We start from the raw sequence: 21,114 nt of genomic DNA on the forward strand, positions 1-21,114 counted from the left end.
TGTCAGTCTTTTTAATCAAATTTATTCAATCGATTTAACAAAAAAAGAAATTGATTGGGTGTTTTGTGATGATTGTATTCAAATGGCATTTGTTTGTGCATAGACTTAATAAAGACATAAGGATCCTTTTTTTGGTACCATTTTCTATCCAGTGTTTTATATAGATAGAACGAAGATGACGTCACTATGGTGTTTGTTATTGTTTTTTGCTATCCGTGTTGATGAGTAGTTCTCACTAAACTGCATTTACCAGACTACAAACGTTTAAGGTTACACATAATTTTATGTGTTGGTTCCTTATACTTCCGGATGGCAATGTTGTGAGCTTCTCAGCCAAACGCATACTATCTATACAGATTAAGTATTGTTAACATAATCAAGACAACGTGAAGCCATTTGTTTTGGTTCCAATGAGTGTGTATTGATCTTTATGAATATATTGCACAATTTTATTTACCTAGTCTATTGGCATATACGACTCACTCGCTACGAATCATTAGAAAAGCACATTCTGCAGACAAGGGTAGACGGCAAGAGAGGAAGAGATAGACCAACAAGAAGCTGGGAACAAGATATCTGTGAATGGCTGGGAATGACAACAACTCAAGCAAGTAGACTCGCCACGAATCATTAGAAAAGCACATTCTGCAGACAAGGGTAGACGGCAAGAGAGGAAGAGATAGACCAACAAGAAGCTGGAACAAGATATCTGTGAATGGCTGGGAATGACAACAACTCAAGCAAGTAGACTCGCCACGAATCATTAGAAAAGCACATTCTGCAGACAAGGGTAGACGGCAAGAGAGGAAGAGATAGACCAACAAGAAGCTGGGAACAAGATATCTGTGAATGGCTGGGAATGACAACAACTCAAGCAAGTAGACTCGCCACGAATCATTAGAAAAGCACATTCTGCAGACAAGGTAGACGGCAAGAGAGGAAGAGGTAGACCAACAAGAAGCTGGGAACAAGATATCTGTGAATGGCTGGGAATGACAACAACTCAAGCAAGTAGACTCGCCACGAATCATTAGAAAAGCACATTCTGCAGACAAGGTAGACGGCAAGAGAGGAAGAGATAGACCAACAAGAAGCTGGGAACAAGATATCTGTGAATGGCTGGGAATGACAACAACTCAAGCAAGTAGACTCGCCACGAATCATTAGAAAAGCACATTCTTCAGACAAGGGTAGACGGCAAGATAGACCAACAAGAAGCTGGGAACAAGATATATGTGAATGGCTGGGAATGACAACAACTCAAGCAAGTAGACTGGCGGAAAACCGTAATCTGTTTGGCAAGAAAGTTCGGGAAGCAACGACCTACACAGGATCAGCTGACTAGAGAGAGAGAGAGAGAGAGAGAGAGAGAGAGAGAGAGAGAGAGAGAGAGAGAGAGAGAGTCTATTGATTTTCAGTGTTGCCTTAACCCTCTCCTTACCACCCATAGGAAAATCGTCACATTCGTTACGATGCAACCGACAAATTTCTTATTCTGATTTCTCTTGTACATCACAAAATGTAACGAAATGCCTTGATTACAGCTATAAATACTAAACACTGTGTTGTTGAGCTCATTTTGCTAAACAACATTCTTTGTAGAATTTACTTGTTACTTTTTGTTTGATTAAGAAAAGTCTATTTTAGTGTTGGATGGATGTGAGTTTTAGGAGGAAATTCTAAAATCGGCTGGTAAGGAGGGTTAAAATTGAATCCATTCAATTTAGTTCTTATATTACAAAAAACAATGATATTAGATATTTTAAAAAATAATTCCCTCCGTTCATCCCATAGGAGAAATTTGTCTCTAGGGTCTATTCCAGGAGAAGACTGGAATAACCCAGGCGTCAGCCGGAGTGCAGCGTCGCAAATTGAGCTAGGGCGAGGTAACTTGCTCAAGGCTACACAGTGCTGCTGTGGATGATCGAACTCGGTACCTTTCGGTTACGAAGCAAAGACCGTACCGCTGAGCCACGCTTATCCACTGGTTTAAATGTAGTCAGTGTGATAGATGCTATGGGATTACTTCCGTAGTTTCACAACGCTTTTATTATGATATTATTTCATCTTTTAGCCATTATGGACTTTAACTGCCCAATAAATATTAATATTTAAAGATAAGTTTGACATAAGGATCCTGTTTTTGTATCATTTTATCACCAATGTTTTATAAAGAGATTTAATATTGTCTGAATGACGCTTGCAGAGAATTGTGTGATTCAGTCATGGTCGATAAGTATAGCTGCTCTCTCCATCCATGTTGTTAATTGTTTCCATTGGTCACGGTCCTGGGCCAGTGTTTTGAGGCTGTCAAGATCTTGTTGTGACTTTAGTACGGAGGGCACTGTAATGTATCCTTGATCTTCAGCGATTAATTCGGCCTCATCTGAATCCAGAAATATCTGATGTGTAGAGAGGTCCTGGTTCAGGTTAGTTACTATTGATGTTGGTGGTCTCCCTACATATTTGTTGCCATGGAGGAAATATTCTGTCATTGCAGTTTGGGCTGGGATGTTATCTTCTCGACGTAAGGTGTGACCAAAGAGCCTCCATCGCTGTTCTATTATTATTGTACTCAGGCGTTGGGCCCTCTTTTTTCATAGAGATCAGTATTTGTAATTGTCTGTGGCCATTATATTCCGATTACGCGACGTAAATGTTTGCGGTGGTATAAATCGAGACTTTCTAAGTTCCTTTTTGTGAGGCCCCAGGCTCCACAATTATATGTTAATATCGGAATAATCAGTGCCTCTGTATTCGTTTATTCTCACTGATAATGTTATTTCTATTCCATAACTTTTGGAGTTGGTTGAATGCATTGGTGGCCACCTGCTTTTGTTTTCTGATGTCTTCATTTTCGTTGAACAAATTGCCTACTTTACGTACACATTTCATTCATTTAATTATCTGTTGATTTTTGTATATTCTCTTTTGGATTGATTCACTTTCAGATTCCATGCTTCTAGGGTAGTTGATATTATTGGCAAGTATATTTTGGCTTGATGTTCTGATTCAAAGATTAGGTCTGTATCATTTGAATGATTGAGCCTGTGTTTGTAATGGTCCGAAATGATGATAAAGTCTATCTGATTGTACGTATTGATAATCTTATCAACAGAATTTTTTCCACGTTCCTTGTCATTTCGTACCATTGTGGGAATGGTGATTAAAGGCACTATTACATATGAATAATTTATGTTCGCAGCAAAAATCAATAAGATACTGGCCATTTTCATCAGGCAGTCCTTTGGAATAAGCACCAAGGCATGTTTCGTTGTTGTCTTTCCTTGTTTCTATTTTGGCATCGAAATCGCCCGTGACTATGATGTTGTCATTTACATGGTCTCGGATTATCAATTCAATTTCATTGTATAATCTATCTCTTACTGTTTAATCTTTTTTGGAGTCCCCGAAGTAGGGCGATGGGTGTTGATTATAAGTGTCAGCTTGTTGTTTAGAAAGCACGGAGTGGTTTTAAAGCTCAAAACAGATATTCTCTCGTTTACAGACCAATATGAGTTTAAATAAGATGTTAGACGGTTTGATATAAGAAAACCCAGCCCTCCCTGGATATTTTCATGCTGAAATGTAATGAGACGGCAACCTCGAATAATTTCATCATTGGTCTTGTCTTTGGTCTCCTGTATGCTTATTATGTCTGATTTGTAAGTAAATAGGTCCTCAATCGGGTTGATTTTCTTACATTTTGAGGAGATACCGCGAACACTGAATGATGCGATCTTCATTCCTAATTCCTAATTATGTCATCAATAGTCGAAAATTACTTCCAAAGAAAAGAGAATTTAATAGATGTTACTTCCTTTTAATTTGGATTACCGATAATACGTTGTTGAAGGGGCCCCGATAAAATGGTCATAAATTTACAAAATTCACACAGTACTTTGTCAATCCGTTATTAAATATACATAGTAAACACACTTAATGAACACATAAATTAGTAAATAAGCAGAATCCTTGGCAGATTCACACAATTCTCTTGTAGACAGTTGTGTAAATGTTGCTGCTCGAAGCTCGAAGAAATAAATAATAATGTGAATTTGAATCTCATTCATCTGTGGTGTTACATTCATCCTGTTTTGTTGATAAAAGGGAAACACGAAACGTTCATTTGATCTGTTTTTGTCAATAAATTGAAGCTAACATTTAATTTCACATTATTATTTATTTGTAGATAGTTGTATCGACACGGGGTCGACCAAACTCCAACTTAGTTTTATAAGAGGTGTGTTTTTTCGGTTGTCGTTTACGACTGTGGCCGACGCCATTATAGCTTACTGTATTTCCCGTCAGTTTCAATATTGCAAGCGATGGCAAACATTATGTTTCGTCAGGTTATAGGGATGTGGGGGGAGTGGGGGTGGGGGAATCTCGATTTTAAAAAAAGGATGGGAGAGAGGTGGGATAGGGGGGGGGGGGGTATGGGCATTTTAAATACCTCTTTAAGCGTCTGTGGAATTACGGACTTCATTCCCATGATATATCCTGCTTATACCCGCTAATTGGTTACATCACGTATCTTTCATTCTCTCTCTCTCTCTCTCTCTCTCTCTCTCTCTCTCTCTCATTCCCTTTCTCTCTCTCTTTTCTCTCTCTCATTCCCTTTCTTTGTCTCTCTCTCTCTCTCTCTCTCTCTCTCTCTCTCATTCCCTTTCTCTCTCTCTTTTCTCTCTCTCTCACTCCCTTTCTTTGTCTCTCTCTCTCTCTCTCTCTCTCTCTCTCTTTTTTTTTTCTCTCTCTCTTCTCTCTCTTTCTCTCTCTCTCTCACTCCCTTTCTTCGTCTCTCTCTCTCTCTCTCACTCCCTTTCTTTGTCTATGTCTCTCTCTCTCTCTCTCTCTCTCTCTCTCTCTTTCTCTCTCTTTATTTAAATAATACAAAATATGATAATTGCGAACTTGAATACGTTAGGGAATAATCTATTTTTCCTTCACAAAAAATTGAAAAGCAATTCTAATATCATTGACTATCGCTATCTATGTCTGTTTTCAGATGTCAAGAATGACCTTTTAAAATTGGAAAAGCGTGTAATATGAAACAATGCCAAAATAGAATTGAAAGAAAACAATATGAACAAAACAAAACAAAAGATTTTATTTAAAAAATCACCCTTTCTTCAATAGTAAGCAGTGATTCACACCTCACAGGCATTACAAATTAAAAAAAAATAAATGAGCTTTATATAGCGCAATATCCACTATATGTGCTCAAAGCTCTTTACAAGGGGTCCCTGGTTAACAGCAACATTTAACATGTAGACGGGACATTCCGCTTGTTAGGCGATATTACAATTTTTCGGACAAAGACAACGCTGTACTCATTTTAAACCTGAGTACGGTGAGAGAATGTGAGTAAATAGCATTTTCCAAGGACTCAACTATGCGCCGAGCGCGAGGCTCGAACCCAGGACCTTCCGATCCGAAAGCGAGTGTCATACCACAAGACCACATAGCCGCAATAGGCCAAAGAAAATGAGTACCTGGCCGTTAAAAGCGTTGTCTCTGTCCGAAAACAAGATGTAATATCGCCTAACGTGTTAAGTGTTGCTGTTGGCCAGGGACCTTTTGTAAAGAGCTTTGAGCATGGTTAGTGGATAAAAAAACTCAATTTATAAGAAACTGGAGTTTATCCCTGTTTCTATAGCTTGAAATGGAAACAAACAATTTCTTGCAACTCTTTGGATAGGACGCTAATTTGCCGCAAAGTATTTTCCGCCAGATCTAAATCTAGTTGAACGGTGTGTTGTGACGAGACTTCCGGGCGGGTTTTTGCACAAATGCGGTGAAGAATTTGCTATTTGGGTCGATCGTCATAATATTATAGTATTGTGAGCACAATTGGATTCAATAATCTGATGTCACGTCGTCCAGCAATGGCGGCCATCGTGGTTCTAAACAAAGAATAATCTGTACTTTTTATTCTTCATACTGGCTAGAAATTTCTATATGTCTTGTGATCAGAATGTATAAAAGTCAAAACATAATCAGATTTATAACTTTTTTTTTTCTTCTACGCTCGTCGGAGAACATTTCAGAAGGGCGTCCGCCATTGTTGTTCCGATAGTTCAGAGCTAGTTACTAAGTTACCATTACGAGGGAAGTGACGTTACGACTGTTGAAGCGTATTAGAAGCTGCTGTCAGATCTAAGAGACGCAGCTACACATCACGACCGGGTGGACAAGAAGGAAGGAGGGAGGGAGGTGGGGGGGGGGGGGCGCAGAAAAAATCTCAACTGCGCATGGGGATCGATCCTGGTCCCTTTGCGTATCAGGCGAGTGCTCTACCAACTGAGCTATCTGAATCCCCATACCTCCGCTTGTGTCAGGCTGATCTTTTAAAATAGGGATGACATTATTTTCTCGTATTGTTCTTTCTATATTTTTCTATATTAAAATTCATCCCAAATACCGGAGCATACTCAATGTCTTAGTAGGCCTTTAATATGATTCAACAGTCGTAACGTCACTTCCTTCCTAATGACGCATGGTAAGTTAGTAACACTGGCTCTAAACTATCGGAACAATGGCGGCCGCCCGTATGAAATGTTTCTCCGGCGAGCATAAAGCGTATCCAGAGGAAAAAAAACAACACATACATTTGATCATATTTTGACTTTCACACATTCCGATCACAAGACATATGAAAAGTTCTAGCCAGCATGAAAAATATAAAGTAATGATTTTCTTTGTTTAGAACCAAGATGGCCGCCGTTGCCGGGAGGCGTGACATCAGACGATTGAATGGTATTGTTTCTATGTCATAATATGTTTGGGTTGAGAATATTGGCTATTAAGCTTAATTGCTGACCAACTAACTTCGAGGAGTTGTGTGTGTTTGACCCGCGATCTCAAGTAGTCGGGAAGAGAGAGAGAGAGAGAGAGAGAGAGAGAGAGAGAGAGAGAGAGAGAGAGAGAGAGAGAGAGAGAGAGAGCTCTAATAATAACTAGGGTTGGAGTCTAATTTTTTGGGGGGATCGCGGATAGCTCATACGGTAGAGTCTCTTCCCGGCCAGGCGGAGTTTTCGTACCAGTAAGGTCGCGGGTTCAAACCCCATCACCGCCGCGAAATTGTTATTCTCTATTGTCTTCTGGCACTTTCCTACTCACTTCATCTCTTGTTATTATATATTTTTCTGGCGGTGTATTATACCGTAACCATCGTTAACATAGCTTGACACTGACCAAAAAAAAAATGACGTCAAAAGACAAGACCACAAAAGAAAACAAATCGTGAGTTGTATTCAACAGGTCAACCAATGGAATCACTTCTTTCCTTGAGCTCTACGAACGAAAACTCACTAGACATAACCCAGAAAAATACGTAAAATTATACTTCCAAGATGGTTCTAGTGTCAAGCTATAGATAGTATGCACTTGGCTAAGAAGCTCATAACATTGCCATCCGGAAGTATAACGGACCAACACACAAAACTGTGTGTAACCATGAACGTTTATAGTCTGGTTGATACAGTTTAGTGAGAATCACTCACAAACGCGGATGGCAAAATACAATAACAAAGGCTTGATTGACGTCATCTTCGTTCTTTGTTAACGATGGCTACAATTTTACACACTTTTTCATCTTTCTATCTTACACCAGTGCCTGCTTCCCCCCCCCCCCCCGCCTCCCTTCTCATTTGGATTAAACGATTATAGCTTTCAAGCTTGTGTTTAAAAAATATATATATATATATATATATATATATATATATATATATATATTATATATATATATATATATATTGTGCCAAAAGGTCCATAGCGATTGAAAAAAAAAAATATTATTATTATTATTATTATTATTATTATTATTATTATTATTATTATTATTATTATTATTATTATTATTATTATTATTATTATTATTATTATTATTATTATTATTATTATTATTATTATTATTATCATTATTATTATTATTATTATTATTATTATTATTATTATTATTATTATTATTATTATATTATCATTATTATTATTATTATTATTATCATTATCATTATTATACTATTCTTTAAATGACGACTCTTTTTGGTTACCTTCTTACAGATTGACGTGTACGGACGTGCATACTACTTGTAACCATTGCACACAAAAAGCATAGAAACCCCTGCACTGGGGATCGAATCAGAAGGACGCCAGGGTTGTTTAGTCCAATGATGACGTGGTCCATCTGTCTGTCACTTCTCTACCTGTCGGTATATATTAGGTAATGTCATATACTTTGTTGTGTTCTACAATAATAATAATAATAATAATAATAATAATAATAATAATAATAATAATAATAATAATAATAATAATAATAATAATAATAATAATAATAATAATAATTATTATTATTATTATTATTATTATTATTATTATTATTATTATTATTATTATTATCATTGTTATGATTATGATGATGAAGATTATGGTGATGACTATGATGATTATGATGATGAAGATTATGGTGATGACTATGATGATAATGATGATGATGATGATGATGATGATGAGTTGTATTCAATAGTTCAACCAATGGAATCACTTGTTTCCTTGAGCTCTATATTGACGACAACTCACAAGGCGTTGCACAAATATTTTTAATGAAGTTAATATTGTGATAGAATGCGCTTGGCTAAGAAGCTCACAACATTGCCATCCGGAAGTAGAACGGGCCAACACACAAACTATGTCTAACCTTGAACGTTTTTGTCTGGTTAATACAGTTTAGTGAGAATTACTCACAAACATGTATGGCAAAAAACAATAACAAAGGCTTGAGTGACGTCAACCTCATTACGTATATAGTCTGGTTTAGACAGTTTAGTGAGAATTACTCATAAACGTGGATGGCAAAAAAAAAACAGAAACAAAGATCCGAGTGACATCAACTTCATTCTTTCTATAGACAGAAACCAGTTTTCACAGTAGAAAGTCCTTCATAGACATTATAACCCATAGAGCCGGAGTTTATCCCGCTTTCTATAACGTGAAGCGAACAATAACAATTGCTTGCTACCATTCGAATAGGACATTGATCTATCGCAAAGTACATTTTTCCCCTGGCCACACAGCACTGCGGTAGTCAAACCCTGTATCTTTTGGGTCATAAACAAAGACCATGCCACTGAGCCATGCTGCCCCCACCCCACCCCCGTAACTGCCACCCCCCCCTGTAACTGCCCCCCCACCCCACCCCCCCGCCCCCCGTTGTGGTCATGTTTTTTTCTATAAATTTATTTTGTTTTCTTTTGTTGTTTCTTTCACAGGTCGTCAGACACCGCTTTGACCGCGAGTGATTTGGTTGTGATGCCCGACGAACTATCAAGAGAGTAAGAAAATCTTGAATCCATTATTTTAAATATTCTGTAAAAACCGCATGCACGTTATTGAGCTTTAAAAAAGAATATCAGCTTTTATGTAGCGCAATATCCACTAAACGTGCTCAAAACGCTTTACAAGGGGTCTCTGGCCAACAGCAAGATTTAACATGTAGGACGGGACATCCCGCCTTTTAGGCGATTATACATTTTTTTTCGAACAGAGACAACGCTGCTAACGTACTCTTTTTACATCTGAGTACGGTGAGAGAATGTGAGTTAAAAGCCTTCTCCAAGGACTCAACTATGCGCCGAACGAGGCTTGCTTGATCTCAGGACCTTCCGATCCGATTGCGAGTGTCTTACCATAGGGCCACATAGCCGCACATTATAGACGCCGCGGTTCTCATAGACTAGTCGAATGTAATCGTGAAGAAGATTTGTGACATCAAACCCTCCACTCTTTTGGTTCCTAAATCCTTGGAAGTGTGTATGTAACCAGTCCTTCGGAGTACTGATAATGAATAGGTTACAGATATATATAGTTATATCATTATGCCCTTCTCGCCACGACATCATACGATATCGTCGCCTAGGATTTCCACGAAGGAATATAAGATAACTCATCAAACAAGATGTCTGATGTCAACAGGAATCACCCATGTTGTCACAGTGAGATACCGTCCCCTAGGATTTCCACGAAGGAATATAAGATAACTCATCAAACAAGATGTCTGATGTCAACAGGAATCACCCGTGTTGTCCAAATGAGCAAATTGGTGATTAATAATCTTGCTCAAGGAAAAGAAAAACCAAAAGTGCCTGAAGCGGGGCTCGAACCCGGGTCATCCCGGGCACAGTGAAATGCCTTAACCACTCGCCTACTTCGCCCCCCCCCCCCCCTTCCCCTAATAATGAATAGGTTACATAAATATGGCGTAACTTATTTCAGCAACAGAATATATAGGCAGATTCTTAGGATTGCGAGACGTAAAAGAGCGAGGATGGATGATCTTTATTGACGACCAGCATTTTATTATTGAGACTAGAATACAAGATGTCATCACTCTGACACCAGAAGATGAATTACACAAGGTATGTATTCAGTCCTCATGAAGACTGGTTCTACACTTCCAATCAAATAGGCACCAGTTTTTGTGTGTTCTCATCACAATTTACTACCCTATCAAGGACTTGTTTTAACATTGTACATTAGTTTGAATTATGTAATCTTTAAGAGCCATTCCACCCATGGAGCCAGAGGTTTTTTTTTTCCAAAATGTTTTAACGTTAAACGGACAAAAGCAATTGTTTGCTACCCTTTGGATAGAACGTTAGTCTATCGCAACGTCCTATCCACCTGGTCCAACAAACCCAGCTACCCATTCAGTGGCCGGTGGATAAGAAAGGGGGGGGGGAGGAAGGAGGCCGGGGTTAAGGAATAACATCTCGACTTCACTGAGGATCGATCCGGTTCCTTTGCACGTGAAGCGAAAGCTCTATCAACTGATCTATCGGACCACCCTATTTTGCATTGGTTTTGGAGTAAAAAAAATATTTAAAAATGTAGCTTCTATATAGAGCAATCTCCACTAAACGTGCTCAAAGCACTTTACAAGGGTCCCTGGTCAGCAGCAACATTTAACATGTAGGTGGGACATAACGCCTGTTAGGCGATATTACAATTTTTCAGACAAAGACAACGCTTTAACGGCAATGTACTCATTTTACACCTGAGTACTGTGAGAGAATGTGATTAAAGAGCCTTCTCCAGGGACTCAACTATGCGAACCCACGACCTTCCGATCCGAACGCGTGTGTCATACCAATCGCCGTGCGTTGGTTTTAGAGCAATTACATTACGACAACAATGGGAGCTTTACAATCCCTAGACACTCGCTTGCTTTACACGCAAAAGGATAGAATTGAATCGTAGGTGCAGTTGAGATTTATTTTTTCAGATCCCCCCCCCCCACTCACCCCCTGTCCACCTAGCAATGATTGGGTGTCTGGTATCTGGGTCTATTATTAGGTCTGGCGGAAAGTATTTTCCGATAGACTAGAGTCTTATCCTATAGGAAGCAATCAATCGTTTTGCCCGTATCACGCTATAGAAACCGGGATAATCTCCGGCTCTATGATTCTGAAGGACAACTTTTTCCTTTTTGTTTTAACCCTCTCCTTACCAGCCATTTTCAGGATTGTCCCAAAAACTTCACACCCAACTAACACAAAAATAGATTTTTTATCACTCAGACACAATAGCAGTGAAATTCTTGCGACAGATAATTTCTTTAGCAAAACATGCTCTACAACACACTGCTCTTTCTCTTTAAATTTTATCATGTACAAGAGAAATTTGAATAAGAAAAAAGTTTGTTGTATCGTAACGAATGTCACGATTTTCCTGTTGTTGGTAAGGAGAGGGTTAAAGAACTGTAGCTGGAAATCGGATGCAACTGCAAGGGCTTTAACCCTTGTAAAGTACCCAATGCTTATTCTTACAAAAGTTATCTCCCTTTGGAGGACAATGTAACGAGAAAGAATAAATTAAATTAATTAAATCTATATCTCTCCGATTCAGCCAATGGCGATGATCTATGTTAGATTTCTATGTGCTCGCGTTCATTAGTTATATTGCAAAGTGTGCTCAAAATGACTCACATATTGAAAAGTGGTCACAGCTTTTGAAATTTGATCAGCATGACTCATTGGTATGTTTTCAACTTCATTAAGAAACCAACGTGTTCACATTTATTTAGAAATGTCCAATCGTTGGACCGGAACAAATCATGTGATTGATGGCCAGGTAGGTTGAAAACATGAATAAAGATCGCTCCACTTACAAATATACAATCATATACAATTATATATATATATATATATATATATATATATATATATATATATATATATATATATATATATATATATATATAGAGAGAGAGAGAGAGAGAGAGAGAGAGAGAGAGAGAGATAGATATAGGAACCAGCTATTGTGCGTTGTTGGAGGGAAGTGACGTCACGGCTCTTGAACCCTATTGTTGCAAATGATCTATCATGGTACGCGGGTGGTATCAATGGAATATGATGGCCGTGCTTTTCATATATAAAATAAACGGCAATCTTAAGCATTCTGACATGAACCACTCAATTATTTAAGCCAACGTGCACTTATTTGCAGTTCTGAGAACCCAAATTGTTCTGGGTTGTAATAGGAATCTCTCAAACCAACGTAAAATATTGTCCGTTACAACACAGTTACTTCATGCTGATGAATGACAAGGGACAGCGTGGCTCAGTGGTACGGTCTTTGACTCCACACCCGAAAGGTACCGAGTTCAATCACCCTCCGCTCCGTTGTGTGGCCTTGAGCAAGTCACCCGGCCCTAGCTCACTTTGCCGCGCTGCACTGCGGCTAACGCCTGGATCATTCCAGTCTTCCCTTGGAATAGACCCTAAAGACAAATTTCCCCTTCGTGATGAATAAAGGGAATTTTATTTTATTTATTATTTATTTTAAATATGTTCCGTTAAGAGACCTGCAAATAAGTATACGTCGGTTTTAACACTTCTAGTGATGACCAAATGGTATTCCAGATCGATTTCCGCATATATAATATGTGACCAATCGTCTCAAAAAGGCATTATGACAGAAAGTACCAGATGCTTAAAAGCGGAATTTAATGTTAAACTGGTCAAACAAAAATATAAATTGTTGGCATTCGCACCCTAAAACATGGTATCCATTCTCCTCATTAAATCATACAAACTCAACACAATAATGATATTTCTGGCTATAAATTCAATCCGAACCAACCCGACTTAATACCGTTTTGAGGCGAAGGGTCACATATGTATCAGTGCATGACATAATCAGTCGGAAGGTGACAATTTTGAATTGGTAATATCTGAAAGCATATGTACTCCAGAGCATTTTAATCTTTATTTGAAGTAAATCGGGTGATTTTTCACGAAGTTATGGTCAGATGTATGGGAAAGGTATCCAGCAACTTTTCTCAAATTTTAAACTTTTTCAACTTGACTAGCTGTAAAAAATATTTAGAAGTGAAATTAAGGTTTGATATTTCCCGAAGATGTACAAAATGGTTGATTTAATCATTTATGACAAGAACTCATTTTTTGATTTTAAAAAATTGACCTTTTAACTAAACTTAGCTATATCTCAGTTCAAACCTTTTCACCATCCGACTGCTGGGTTGGGTTCCTGACCTCCCATAGCGGGCAGGGAGGTACATGCTGTGTCTTCTATCCCCGTATATCTGTTTTCCAATATGCTTTCTGTCTTTGTCTTGGAATGAGATTACTTTGTTTTGTCCTGGCCCTTGCCGGAGTCCTAGCTGGGAGGGAAACAGTCAAATGCAAAGTTATTGTTTTGGGAGATGATATTTTTCCCTCATAAATCATCTCTCTGTTATGAATTAGTATATTTGTCATTTTGAATGTATAATTTAAGCATTTGACTGTATTCCTCATTGTTGGATTTTGTGCTTGTGTCCGGATGAGACTTATAGGTGATCACAAACTAAGTACATTGATGGTGTGCTCTTGGAATCTACATCTGATCCCTATTTGTTCCAAGTTCCTCTTTGTCTTACTTTTTCTTCGGTGCTTTAATTGTAATTCCAGAACTTTTTACTATCCATTTTCTTCCTTTTTACTGGCGCTGATATGACCTAAATGTGTTGCAAGCGCCGTAAAACCCTTAAAAACAAAACGAACAAACCATCCGTCTGATTATGTCAGTCACTGTAACATATAATATCAATTTTCAGCACAATAGATAGTGGAGAGTGCAGCAAACGCCTTGGAGCAGGTTTTAAAGAATTGGAACCTGCGACCAATGCCGACGTCAAGGTCGTCATCAACATGCTCTATGACATGAATGACGAAAATACCTTCTGGATTAAGTCTAAATTTGATTCCAGCAAAGATCTAAGTAAGTCGTTCTAACTTTATTTCTATTTTACAACAACAGACAGCCCAGAGGCTGTTAACGAGGGATTCGAGAGGGGGGGGGGTGTGGCTCTGCGGTACCGCCTTTGCTTCGTACCCAAAAGGTACCGTGTTCGATCATCCGCCGCTGCGTTTGTATGGTTCTTGAGCAACATGTCACCCTCGCCCTAGCTCAGTTTGCGGCGCTGAACTGCGGCTAACGGCTGGGTTATTCCACTGCTCCCTTGGAAAAGACTCTAGCGACACATTTCCCCTGTGTTATGAATAAAAACTTGAGCTTTTATATAGCGCAATATCCACTAATCCACAATATCAAAGCGCTTTACAAGGGGTCCCTGACCAACAACAACACGTAACATTTAGAACGACACATGACGCCTGTTAGGCGATATTACTTTTTTTTTCGGACTGAGACAACGCTGTTAACGGTCAGGTACTCATTTTACACCTGAGTACGGTGAGAGAATGTGAGTGAATAGTTTTTTCCAAGGACTCAACTAAGCGCCAAGCGAGGCTCGAACCCAGGACCTTCCGATCCGAAAGCGAGTGTCATACCACTAGACCGCGTAGCCGCACGTACTTCTATTTCACAACAACAGACAGCCCAACGGCTGTTAACGAGAGAACCGAGAGGGGCAGAGTGGCTCAGCGATACGGTCTTTAATTAAGATAGTTCGATCATCCGCCGCTGCGCGGTGTGGTCTTGAGCAAATCACCCTCACTCTAGCTCAATTTGCGGCGCTGTACTGCGACTGACGCATGGGTTTTTCCAGTTCTCCCTTGGAATAGACCCTTCAGACAAATTTTCCATTATGGTTTAATTAAGGAATTTTATTATTATTGTTAATTTATTTTTATTTAGAGTTCGAAACAGATAGTTTAACAGCGCTGTCTCTGTCCGAAAACATGTAATATCGCCTAAAAGGCGTCATGTCACGTTCTACATGTTAAGTGTTGCTGTTTACCAGGGACCCTTTGTAAAGCGCTTTGAGGACGTTTAGTGGATGTTGCGGTATATAAAAAAATTATCTAAAATTTATTTTTTAAAAATCAATTTAGACTTTCTTGTTGGTCCAACATTTTCTGTTCTTAATCCAAGTTTGTTCTATTGATGACGGATAAACTCATCCTTGCTTAGGACTAACCATTCTATCTGACATGGTGGTGTTGGCTTTATCAGCCTGGCTCAGCTGTACGCTCTTAGCTTCGTATCCAGAATGTACTGAGTTCAACAGCCTGCTGCGCTGTGTGGCCTTGAGCGAGTCACCTCCTCCTAGCTCAATTTGCGGCCTATCACTGTTTCTGACGCCTGGGTTATTCCAGTCTACCCTTGGAATAGATCCTACAAAAAAGATTTTCAACTTGAGGATGAATAAAAGAAATTTAAATTAATTAATCTAATTATTTATTTATTTAATTATTTATGTATTTATCTATTTATTTATGTATATATCTATCTATCTTTCTATTTATTTATGTTTTATCTATTTATTTATTTACCTGTTTATCTATCTATTTATATATCTATCTATCTTTCTATGTATTTATTTATTTATCTATCTATTTATTTATCTATTTATTTATTTATTTATCTATTTATTCATCTTTTTATTTAGCTATTCATTTCCTTATTTATCTATTTATTCATCTATTTATTTATCTATTTATTCATCTTTTTATTTAGCTATTCATTTCCTTATTTATATATTTATTCATCTATTTATTTATCTATTTATTTATTCATTTATTATGATTTCACCGTAACTTTCCTTTATTCAGACAAAGCGTTTTCGTGGACGTCCGAGACGGTAGACGAATCTCTTTGGTTTGCATCGAACGGCTATCAATACGAACCGGATGACACAGATGAAGCCTGCACTGTGCTCAGGAGAAACTTCTGGTATCTTTGGCCTAGATACAGTGACAACGGTAAATTGATGCTTGGGAACAAGAACTGTGATGGATACAAAGCAAAATACATATGCAGAGGTGAGTTGAGGCAAGTTAACTCACTCACCCCTAACACCGACTATATCCGTAGTTAACTCACTCACCCGTAACACCGACTATATCCGTAGTTAACTCACTCAACCCTAACACCGACTATATCCGTAGTTAACTCACTCAACCCTAACACCGACTATATCCGTAGTTAACTCAATCAACCCTAACACCGACTATATCCGTAGTTAACTCACTCAACCCTAACACCGACTATAGATAGTATGCGCTTGGCTAAGAAGCTGATAACATTGCCATCCGGAATTATAACGGACCAACACACAGAACTGTGTGTATCCATGAACGTTTATAGTCAGGTCAATACAGTATAGTGAGCATTACTCATAAACGCGGATGGCAAAAAAACAATAACAAAGACCTGAGTGACGTCATCTTCGTTCTATCTATCTCCGTAATTTACCCAGGTTACTTTTACCCCATGACTATTTATTACATTTTTCTGAGACAAATTATAGGCGTAGTATCAAAGTTAATGATATTAGTTTGTTTGTGTTAATGATAGTTGAATAAAATCATCTATCCACATGTTCATTTTCAATTCATTTTTTTCCAATTTTGAAAAGTAGCAAAAGTCTCTTGGATTGAGTGAGTTAACCCTCTCCTTACCACCCATAGTAAAATTGTCACATTCGTTTCGATGCAATAGACAATTTTCTCAATCTGATTTCTCTTTTACATCTCAAATTGTAAAGAAATTCTTTGATGACAGCTATAAATACTAAACACGGTGTTGTAGAACTCATTGTTACTTTTTTTTGTTTGAGTAAGAAAAGTCTATTCTTGTGTTGGGTGGGAGTGAATTTTCGGGGGAAATTCTAAAAATAGCTGATTAGGCGAGAGTTAAGTAATTCAAACAAAACAAACAAAACGAAGGGAAAAAAAACAAACAAAACAAAAAATTTAAAAAAAAAATAACAAAACAAACAAAACCAACAACAACAACAAAGACAGAAACAAAAAACAACAACAACAACAAAACAAAAACAATTACAATGGAGCTTGAGCGAGTTGTAGCGTCGTCTTTGTAAACTTAACTCTCTTCTCACCAGCCATTTTCAGGATTTTCCCCCTAAACGTCACATCCAACTAACACACAATAAAATAATATATTTTATCACTCAAACACAATAGCAGTAAAGTTCTTGAGAAAAATATTTTCTTTAGCAAAACATTGTCTATCTACAACACACTGGTTATTTTACTTTACATTTTATGATGTACAAGCGGAATTTGAATAAGAAAAAATGTTGGTTGTATCGTAACGGATGTGACGATTTTCCTGTAGTTGTTAAGGAGAGGGTCAAGTTATTCGAACAAAACAAACAAACGAGGATATTAAAAAAAAAACAAACACAAAAAAAACCCAAAAAAAAACAAACAAACAAACAAACAAAAAAACAAATTAAAAAAAAACAAAAAAAAAAAAAAAACAAAAACAAAAAAAAAAAAAAACGAAAACACAAAAAAACCCTCCAAAAAAAAAAAAAACAAACAAACAAGCCTACCTTATGTGTAGCGTCGTCTTTGTAAACGTCAGACCTGAAACTGACCAAACCATTACGTCACACAAGACAACGATGATCGCCAAAACAAAAACAAAACAAGGAAAGAAACCCACCCTAGGTGTAGCGTCGTCTTTGTAAACGTCAGACCTGAAACTGACCAAACCATTACGTCACACAAGACAACGATGATCGCCAAAACAAAAACAAAACAAGGAAAGAAACCTACCCTAGGTGTAGCGTCGTCTTTGTAAACGTCAGACCTGAAACTGACCAAACCATTACGTCACACAAGACAACGATGATCGCCAAAAAAAAATAAACAAAAGTAAACTTTTGTATTAAACTCAAGGAAATAATTGGATTCAATAGCCTGATGTCACGTCCGCTCACCAACAAGCAGCTGGGTTCTAAAAACAAAGAAAATCGGTACTTTTTATTCTTCATGCTGGCTTGAACTTTTTCACAAGTCATCTGATCAGAATGTATATAATTTAAAAGATGATCGGATTTATAACGTTTTTCTACTCTGGATACACTTTTATGCTTGTCAAAGAAGTTTTTCATGAGGCCGGTGATTCAGATAATGGCGTCCGCCATTGTTCCGATAGTGTAGAACCAGTTACTATTCGTCATTAAGAAGAAAGTGACGTCACGACTGTTGAACCTTATTGATACCATTGGTTGATATATTCATTACAACTCACAACTTGTAGAACTCACCAACCTCTCAGGGCCAATCTTATCACTATCTTTAATTCTTTCCTTACCTAATACTTTCAATGTTTTTACCAAAATATCACCAAAATTTATTTTCTAAAACTCAAAGCTAAGGCGTGCTAAATATAACGTTGTTCTACAAAATAACATTAATTAAGTTCCTTTAAACTATACAAAGATTTTTCTTTAAATTTTGTGATATACATACAAATTCTGTGTAAGAAAAATTATCACTGTATCGTAACGATTGTGACGATTTTCCTGAAGTTGGTAAGAAGAGGGTTAATGCCTTATTGTCTTGATATGACACATTTTAATTTCTATCAGGCCCCGAGTTTATGAAGGCTATGGGTGAAGTTCGGCTATGTGGTCTTGTGGTATGACATTTGCTTTCGGATCGGAAGGTCGTGGATTCAAGCCTCGCTTGACGGATAAAAAATTCATTGGAAAAAGGCTCTTAACTCACATTTTCTCACAGTACACCTGATTACGGTGAGAGAATGTGAGTAAAGAGCTTTTTCCAAGTACTCAACTATGCGTTGCTTGAACCCAGGACCTTCCGATCCGAAAGTGAAGGTCATACCTCTAGACCATATAGATGCACATAACACCCCAAACTCCTTAATTATGTAAAATTGTACTCTAAGATTGCTTGTCAAGCGCTATTTGTACTCAGGTGCACGGTGGGAGACTGCGCTTAAAGAGCCTTTTTTTCCAAGGACTCAACTAGACGCCGAAAGAAACTCGAACCTAGAACCTTCCGATCAGAAAACCAGTGTCGTACTACAAGACCACATAGCCGCACCAAAAATGGACGATCTAACATCAAAATTATAGTATGTAGTAATTACTTTTTTAAACTTCGAAAAGGGAAGCACATTTGTCCAACCTTTTGTGGCATTTGCGACACAATGTCTGCTATTTCATTGGTGCAAAATATCTCATTTTTGTGTGTTTTGTAGTATTTAACTCATACCTACTTACGCATCCTCTTGGTTTCTTGGTGGAACGTAAGGCGTCAACAAAGTTCCTCCAGGCATCTCTGTCCTATACCAGCCAGTTCAGCTCAGCTCATTCCATGTCTTTCCAGCCTCTTTCTTCTCCTCTTCAACTGTCCAAATTTCCCAATGGTCTGCCTCTCTTCGGACTCCCCGTTGGAGACCATCTTAGTGATGTGTAAATCATACAAATGAAAATAAATGTTTCTTTATTTTTTTTTTGTTTCCACATAGGTTAATATTCGAGAAGAAAATAAATCCTTCAGTCTGGAACCAGAAATTCAGTAGTACAATGCATGAAAACATGTTTCTATTTCCCCGGATGACTGATTTTACACTTCGAATGAGGTTGGAACCATTAATATTGGCATCACACTATTGCTCTCTACTTAGACTTATATACTATGATTAACAGAATTGTCTTTTCTCCCTTGTCCCCAGAAATAAAAGAAGAAAAGACTTCATCTTCAATAAGTACATCCAGTATTCAAATCAGTACTTCAGTACAAGGAATCGATACGAGTACATCAGTACCTTCTTTGGAGACAAGTTCCTTGTTGAAAGAAATTGAAACGAGCACATCAACGACTGAATACGTAACGAGCACATCCACACACAAAATCGGAACAAGCTCTTTAATGTATGAATCTGGAACAAGCAGTTCACTGGCTAAAATGGAATCAACCTCAGTGATACAAGCGAGTACATCAGTTTATGGATTCGAAACTAGCACATCATCAGCACAGAAAATTAGCTCAAGCACATCGAGTAATATAAATAAAATCAGCACATCAAGTACAGACATTCAGGTAAGCTTGACAGAACCATCAAGATCTAGCTCAGAGTACCTGGCTAGCTCAGTAATCGCCACTACTAAAGCTACGGTTAACAAACCCCCAATCCGTAATCGAGTATTGAAAGAACGAGCCACGGTACCTGTAGTTGTATGCCCATGCCAGTGTCCAAACAACACCAAGATACATTCCAACGTGTCCACCAAAGTCACCAACCGACTAACTTATCAACTAAAGCGTAATTTGACTATAGCCACAGATGACCTCTCCAAAAATGTCAGGAAAAAGACTTCAGCAGAAGATAATCGATCTTCTTCAAAGTTTAGTGGAGCCATTGCCATCTTTGCCCTTGTTCTCACTTTTGGTGTTCTGGTAATTTTTGACCTTATGAATTTAGGATTGATTTGCATAGCTAAAAAAGCTAAAACGAGTTAAAAGTAACTTCTGTTTAAGATAGATTTAATGAAAGTAACTTTAATTGTTACCCATCGCCTCAATACGATATTAAGTCGAGGATTAGATTCTTTTTTTTAACAAATGAAAGAAAAGGGAAGTCGCAGCGTCACATCTTCTACTCATCGGTTCCTAACTAATTTGAAGTGTTATATACTCATTCATTTGGACAAATAATGTATAGGTAATATATTTAATTAGGCTTAGGGTTGCATAATTAGTGGCTGGGTTCAATTTAAACAAAAAACTTGAGCTTTCATATAGCGATATCCACTAAACGTGATCAAAGTTTTTAACAAAGGCAATGTCTTTGGAGCACGGGAAC

General features: G+C 37.8%; 1 protein-coding gene across 1 annotated transcript in view; it reads left to right on the forward strand.

Annotated features, from left to right (window-relative positions):
- The first annotated feature begins 1,529 nt into the window (after window positions 1-1,529).
- Window positions 1,530-21,114, forward strand: part of LOC144959769 (uncharacterized) — a 20,802-nt gene continuing 1,217 nt past the window's right edge. Inside the window, exons 1-6 of the mRNA XM_078892501.1 lie at window positions 1,530-1,692; window positions 8,065-8,224; window positions 9,273-9,335; window positions 14,120-14,283; window positions 16,080-16,289; window positions 19,984-21,114. The exon at window positions 19,984-21,114 is cut by the window's right edge and continues 1,217 nt beyond it. Coding sequence (XP_078748627.1) covers window positions 8,172-8,224; window positions 9,273-9,335; window positions 14,120-14,283; window positions 16,080-16,289; window positions 19,984-20,771 — 1,278 coding nt within the window. The 5' untranslated portion in view covers window positions 1,530-1,692; window positions 8,065-8,171 and the 3' untranslated portion in view covers window positions 20,772-21,114. The remainder of the gene's footprint in view (window positions 1,693-8,064; window positions 8,225-9,272; window positions 9,336-14,119; window positions 14,284-16,079; window positions 16,290-19,983) is intronic.

This window comes from Berghia stephanieae, chromosome 14 (assembly GCF_034508935.2).
Source record: "Berghia stephanieae isolate SIO BIC M18660-M18661 chromosome 14, UCSD_Bste_1.3, whole genome shotgun sequence".
Lineage (NCBI taxonomy): Eukaryota > Metazoa > Mollusca > Gastropoda > Nudibranchia > Aeolidiidae > Berghia > Berghia stephanieae.